A 7,391-nucleotide genomic window follows, 5' to 3' on the forward strand; every position below is an offset into this window, starting at 1 on the left:
GTGCCTATTTTATCATTAACCTTTATTATTTTATACAAAATACAAAATTCTGAACAAGTGTCACAAATCTTCAGTTGACACTGGTTCAAAAAGTACTCCATCCCACATAATTCAGTCAACATGTCAAAGATTTTGTCAACATCTTTCCCATCAGATGCATTTAATATATACATACATACATACAAGTGTTACCTCTATGGAAGTAATACCCAGCACAAGTGTCAGCAGTCATGTTACATCTAGGATTGCAGTTTCCATTTAAAAGCACGTCCTCTCACTGTAATTTAAGAGGAGGGTATTCTATGGAAGGTTTGTTTGCCATGAGTGCAAAACTTAACTTGAACATGTCTTCTCTGAATACTGTTGGTGGTCTTATGTTGCTTTAAAACCCCAATCACTGAACATATTGCCAAACATTTATGACATCAACCTTTTTTCTGTACATTGTCCAAACCTAACAAAAAAAAAAAAACAGTTCAATATTTGCAAGGTTACCTTGTGTTAAAGACTATTAGGAAATGACAAGAAATTAAGAGGCAGAATGAGTGTGCATTCTGATCCAATGTCATAGTTGTAAAACAAGAGTGAACTGACAACCAAACAAAATGTAAGAAAAGTCAAATCAGAGATTAATGCATATTGTGAGCGGATATGTGTAGCTGCATAATGACAGTCCAGACTCAGTCTATGGTTTTAACTGCTGTTTTTCTCTTCAAGCAAAAATGTGGGTAACACAGTGGATGCCTTATATTTGTGTTAACACCTCTACAAACGAGCCATGGACGGAGATTCTTCCAGAGAACGTGGCAAATGGCACGACTTGTTGTATATAGGGTTAAAGGTGAGGCTTCTCACTGTCATCCACAACATATGGACTCTTCAACATTGTCACCACTGTTAAACATTAAAATGGTTACATTGACAACTGGTCTTTCTGTGTCCATGCAAGAACACCCAGAGCAAATGAAGAGCAAGAGCAAATAACTTCCACCCCCTGCAGCACAAGTCAGGTTTTGAGGAGCAGTTTTTGCTGAAGAATATGACGTTTGGAAGACATCTGCATGTTTACGCTGTTAAAATCACAAGAGCCACAGAATCCACAACGACACTGAAATTTTTGTGAGAGGGAGATTTTAAGAATCCGAGTGGTGTTGCTGTTAAAAATCCAAAATTCCAGGTGAAATCTGGTTCGTCCATCATGTTAGACATATGTAGCTGTTGCCATGTGGTGATAAAATCAAGGTGCTTCCTCAGTCTTGCCTTCACTTTCATCCATTTCCTCTGTCTTCTTTACCATATTTTTCCTTTATTTGCAGAGGGGTTTCTTACACTCAAACAGTAGTGGGTAGACCTGCTCCACAGCTGTGGCCACATTCTGCACATTTGGTCCTACATCATTGAATAGGGAGGGGTGGGGGTTGGATGAGTGCATAAAGAACAAGTTTTGAGCACAAAAAAAAGGTAAAATCACATACCCACAAACAGAACCACAAATACCATCAGAGGAAGAGTTGTTTTTGTTTGGATGAAATTGAGCCTCATGCATGCCATGCCATACAAAGAGCACATCAACTTCCTACTCTTGGTCAAAATTCCTGGAGGGATTGGGTTATTTACAAACTGCTTTTCTGGTTGTAAGAGACTAAAAAAGTGCATTACAACAATGTGACCTCAATCCTTTAAGCTGGTGGCTAGCTGTATGTAAAAGAGGTTAAGAGAAATGAGTGTGTCCCTCTGTGTGTGTGTGTGTTTGTGTGTGTGCGTGCATGTACCTGTGACTGTGATGCTGCCAGTGGAGAAGACTTGTATAGTGGCCTTGAGATTTTTGATCCTGTATGTGGCAGCAGGATGGAGCTCTGGTTCATAACTAACACACACACCCACACACACACACACACACACACACACACACAGTTAAGTACAACAGAGATGTCCTCACATATATCTGAAGTACATACACAGTTTTTAGCCTGTTTACATGATGCCATATGCCAATACTCCGTATGTTGTCATATAAACAAGTGAATCAGAGGCTGACAACACCCAAAACTTCTGTTTGCTCTACAATAGAGCATTGATGGGTGCTCTCACCACTAGAGGTCATCCTATACAAGCAAATACTGAATCACTAGTAAAATAAGTGTGAGGTTTTAGAATCAGAATCAGAATCAGAATCAGTTTTATTGCCAAGTATGTTTTCACATACAAGGAATTTTTTCTGGTGATTGGTGCAATTTTAAGCAGGGCTGTGGGCTTCATAATACATGTATTGAGGTGTGTCTCAAAATTGAATCATAATTAGTGACTGTGGCAGTGATCTGTATTTTCTTCCTACTAGGATCACAATCTATAATCTACTCAAAACTAAGGAACCGAAGTAAGCATCATGAAGCACAGGAGATTCTGGACTGACATCTGAGGGGTAAGGTCTACTACAGAGGACAGCAAAATCAGTGGAATAAATGATTTCTAATTGTCACTCAACTCTCAAAGGTCAGGATAATAACATTGAGGATGACGATAGTGATGATTTTAATTAATATCATGATAGCGGTTGTGATGTACAGGATTGTATTACCTGGCGATGGGTCGGTTGTTCTTAGTAAAGTCTATGAGGTGGATTGCAAAGGGCATGGAGCACACTGCCAGCACATTCACGACTTTGAAGGCTGAAAACCTCACCTGAACAGACAAGACACACATGCACACAAACGCAACAATACATACATACTTTTAGCCCCCAAAATCATAAGAAAACTCCTCTTTCACTCTTGGTCTTTGTTGGAAAGTCCGGCAGTGACGCCTTGTGCTAAAGACATGAATTGCAACCACTGTCAGTTAAGTGCATGACTCATGTGCTGCATATTTTCCACTGTGAGTTCATTAACAAACTGAATACTAAGCTTATGTACTTGTTCTCCTCAGTTGTTCTTCACTGTTTCACACTCAGGTAGGGGCATTGTCACACCTATTGGAACTTATTATAAGTGTAATTTAAATACATACATTCAAGTTTCTGAATGTATGGTTGTTTGTGTGATTTGACTGATGCCTTTGATGTGTGCTCTGTTGCAGACCACACACATACACACATGCACTCCCTACTAACTCTACAACATCAAAATAAACAATAACCAGGGACATCCCATCTCTGGAGCTTGATTCTCTAACACGATCTCCACCAGCAGTATTGACTCCAGAACTGAGAATTGCCTCCACAATTGTCTTTGAGCCTTAGTGTTGGCAAGAATTCTTAGCCTCATTTGAACTCAGCCCAGTTACTGCAGAAATAGCAGACACGTAATTTACTGGATAAAGCTTTAACTTAAGCAAATTCCAACCCCACTGAGCAGCTACTTTACACTGAAGAGCTACATTACTTCAGTTTCAACCTGCAGTTTGACCTGGTTGTTTGCATGAGATGTGACCTGACTAAAGCAAATGAGAAGTCAAACAAAATCAGCATGTGCATGGTCTAATGAAGCACAGAGGGTGTTTCATTCATTAAAGGACTGGTTTAAGGTCTGTGCTTTTCCTGGTACAAACTGAAGCTCTTGTTAAACTGTTTCAAAAAGCGTTTATAACCAGAATCTCTGCAATGACTGCAAATGTGTAAGATGTTACAATAACCTTTAGTTTTATTAACAAAACTACGACAATACGACACATGTAAAACATTCACCTGAAAGGTAATGACAAACAACAAGCTTGATCACAAAGCCTATGAATTAAATAAATGTTTACAAATGAATGCATATAATTAATAATATGTGTTTTTTTAGGTTCACATTATAGTGAATTGTGATAAAGAATTCAAAGAAATTCTCTTTCAGATTTCTCCCTGAAATTGTTTCTGAAATACTTGAGAATGTGAGCTGTAAAGGACAGTTCCAGTTTAATTTTTTACTTCAATATAGGATGTTAGCATCCACTACACATCCAGAAATGTAATACCTCAGATATTATGATAAACCCTATATCTGCAGAGAAGTCATCATGATATTAATACTTCTGCACATTTTTCAAAAATAAGGAAAAAAATCTGATATTTGTTTTAAAGCTGTTATCCAACAGCTATGAGATCCTTCTCACCTTGAAGCCTAGTTTCTGCAGACAGCGTGCTAACCTGCGAGCACCCAGCTTCGCCTCATCCTCACTGAACAAAAGAGAAGAGCAGGAGTGAGAGCCAACTTAACAGTGGTGTACATACATATGGTTTGGCATAAAAGAAATATAGCACACAAAGTGTACGTGACAACCTTTAGAGTGACTATAGGTTCACGGCACCAACAACCATAATCATCACTGCCCTAATATACCACATATTAGCAATATGACTTGTAGTAAATGTAATTACTATTTCTGATGTCAGCATTGTATCTGTGAGATGTGAGGCTGATGGTAATGCAACTGTATTATAGCCAGTTATTGGGGGATCTCGCCAATATTACTGCACCAATAATAAAGAGGCGGCCGAAAGCAGCCAATGCTTCTCAAGTCAGATTAACGGCTGTTTGGCAACCACAGCCCCCATTTACTGTGTCTTGTGTGGAGTGTGTCTACCTTGTTGCTCCAGTGCAGATGATTTTCCCTGAGGACCAAATTGAGGCTGTTATCCTGGGTTTACGAAGCTTCATTAGGACTTTCTGAAAACAAAAGAGTGGTTTAAATTCAACATGGTCCATTTACCATTATTAAAGAGTCTGTAAAAGAGATTTTGCCACAAACAACTTTTTTTTATATGTAAAGATATGGTGGCGTAATGGCGCCCTGAGCAGAGAACGAAGTCATACCCCCTCCGTATGTGTTGTTATCTGAGTTTCTCTGTTCTTTGTTTTGGTAACCGGTCTGGTAGTGGATGCATATTAGTGCATGCGTGTGCGCATGTTAGCACATGTGAGTCGCTCTCTGTTAAACCCTTCGTCGGCCCCAAGGTTAGATGGAAGAGTTCAGTATGCAGCGTTCAAGTGAAAGCGACCTGGAAGAATTTCCTCCACTGAGGAAACCATGTGGTAATCTAAAAATGTCTCTGACAAAGAAAGAGGCAAGACCAGAGCACAGGAAAACTGGCTAGACCAGCTTGACTCGGAACTGGCTTTTCTTCTCCTCGATGTGTAAGTAACTTGATGAGTAAATAATGCTACAGGTCTGTTTTTGTTAGTGATGAACCACAGAAGGAACGATAACATTAGCTAATTTGCTGTTATATTAAGAATGTTTTCTATGGTATATATCATGGCAATGCTAGTATGGGTTACTGGCTGTGTCTGGCTTGTTTTTTGTTGGCTCTTGTGTACACAGTAAGTTTATTCAATTGTACTTTCTGCTGTGCGTTTAGTGCCCACTTTCACTGGAAGGGGTGAGGGGGTTGTGGCAGAACCGAGGCCTGAGGTGTGGCTAACAAAGCATTTGTTTTGGTCTGAGATGCTAGAGGCCTAGTAGTGCGACATCTAGTGGCAGTGAGGATTGCTTACAAAGCTTTTAAGATAAGCACACAACTTTGATTCAGTCAGGTTATAAATATAATGTTATGAGGGCTTTCTCTAGTTTTACAGACCCCCCCCCCCCCCCTTCTCCCACTTTGGTTTCCTTACCCCCACTTCCGGCTTATAGATGACGTTGGTTCCCTCTAAGGCAATAGTGCGCAAGTTGAGATGACACCTGGTCCTGAACGTTGCCACCACATTGGTGACAATGATATCAAGTGCTTCATCATTGCTGGAATCCATGAGGAAGTGTGCGATGGAGCAAGGGAACCACGGGAGCTTTCTCCTCACACCTTCATCATCAACACCACCATCACCACCACTTCATGGACGGGCAGGGAGATAAGATTCACTGGAAGAGCAAAAAAAAAAAAAAAAAAAAAAAAAAAAAGACCTATGCTTTATTAGCATTTTAAGAGTTACAAATTCTAAACTTTAGACAAACCGTTTTTTATTTTTATTTTTCTGGCAGTACTTTTCACACCTATTCATAAAAACTATATAACGCCCTGCCCCACCCCCCACCCCCTTTTTTATACTGTAATTTCCAAAAAAAACAAAACAACTTTATGAGTCACATTGGCACTATATTATACAGTGCCATCAACCAGCACATAGACACTTTCTGTGTGTGGATATGTGCTAGCTCAAACCTGAGTGTTGCTATACTTACACCTGCATGCAGACGTCAAAATGCGAGGATGGGGGCTCGTAGCACCAGTTCATCTAGTTCTCCAGCTACGTGGGTCCCCTCTACTTGAAATGCTAGGAGTGGGCCTCAAAACACGAATCGCACAGGCATCTGCAAGACATTAGAGAAATTACTTTAAACATTTCGGAGAATAACCTGCGTTTCCTTTTCAAAGTACTTCCTCGCTATTTTAGCCACGTATTAACGTTAGCTTACCGGCTAGTGATACTTCGTTAGCCTGATACGTTAGCTACTCTCTACCAATCGATAAAAAATATCTTAAAGGTGGAACTCCACATATAATGCATTTTTACTGTATGGTATACGCCGTCGCAGTTTTACCTATCATGTAGGTTTAATGGCGTTACATCTGATGCATCGCCCATCCCAGTGTTGTACGTTACTGCATAGTAAATAAAGAGATAGGCATTATTGGGAAATGATGCTAGCTAATCTTGCCAGCCCAACAAACCGGCTGTCGTATTTATCGCAAACTGATTCATAACTGCATGAACTCAGCGCTTGTTGCTGTGTGTAAAATTACACCGCCACGGACGGCTAAACACATAGAATAACGATATCTCATCACCTCTCGGCTAATGTTGTGAATAAAGCTATCCGCTAGCTAGCAACAAAGAAAAGTGCAGAGGCAGTAATGAATGAAAAGTTGTTAGCTACGGTAGCTTAGCAGGCTTGCAGTCAAACGTTACACTGACAACGAGGTGGTTCCACTGTTACCTGGTGGAACTGCATATCAATTAAATGTGTGTATCTGAAATGTCTGCTTTAATTCCTTGGCTACCTCTTCAGCCAGTTCACTGCTGTAGCCCCCAAGACACAAAACAACCAGTTAACGGTAAAAATGTGTGGACAGACCCCTTCCTCCGCGAAGCAAGCCACTTCCGCTTTTCGCTTTCAAAATAAAACCAATTGACCAGCGAATGTTAGGGTAACGATCACTTCCGGTTACTCATTTCAAAATAAAAGGATGAAGCCCAATCTATTTAAGAGAGAAATTTAAAAGCCAAAGCTTTTTATATTGTATGTGAATATAGCTGCCAAGATAGATTATTTAAGGAAGCTGGCTTCGGACCTGGCTGTCGGCAGCACGGGTTTGTCATTGATCTATGACCATCAATTATGTGGGCTGTGCTTCCCACAGATAGCTGCAATTGGCTTGGTTCTCTCCTTTTTGCCGAGCACGCCCAGTTTCC

The 7,391-nt window shown here is 40.3% G+C and overlaps 1 protein-coding gene across 5 annotated transcripts; it reads right to left on the reverse strand.

Moving 5' to 3' along the window:
* Nucleotides 1–3: 3 nt before the first annotated feature.
* Nucleotides 4–7,120, reverse strand: tbpl1 (TBP-like 1). 5 transcript variants are annotated; one of them, XM_071479070.1, is made up of 8 exons: nt 7,054–7,120; nt 6,160–6,288; nt 5,595–5,838; nt 4,564–4,646; nt 4,093–4,156; nt 2,579–2,682; nt 1,773–1,867; nt 4–1,389 (listed from the first exon to the last, which is right to left on the reverse strand). In XM_071479070.1, exons 3-8 carry the CDS (start codon nt 5,727–5,729, stop codon nt 1,307–1,309), a joined length of 564 nt encoding a protein of 187 aa, XP_071335171.1. In that variant the 5' UTR covers nt 5,730–5,838; nt 6,160–6,288; nt 7,054–7,120; the 3' UTR covers nt 4–1,306. The 5 variants fall into 5 exon arrangements, with proteins under 5 accessions (XP_071335171.1, XP_071335169.1, XP_071335170.1 ...); XM_071479068.1 differs by having other exon boundaries at nt 6,980–7,107; XM_071479069.1 differs by having other exon boundaries at nt 6,916–7,054.
* Between the last annotated feature and the right edge of the window lie 271 nt (nt 7,121–7,391).

Source organism: Trachinotus anak, unplaced genomic scaffold (assembly GCF_046630095.1).
Source record: "Trachinotus anak isolate AG129_WGS33_773 ecotype Australia unplaced genomic scaffold, CSIRO_AGI_Tana_v1 ptg000005l, whole genome shotgun sequence".
NCBI classification, from domain to species: domain Eukaryota; kingdom Metazoa; phylum Chordata; class Actinopteri; order Carangiformes; family Carangidae; genus Trachinotus; species Trachinotus anak.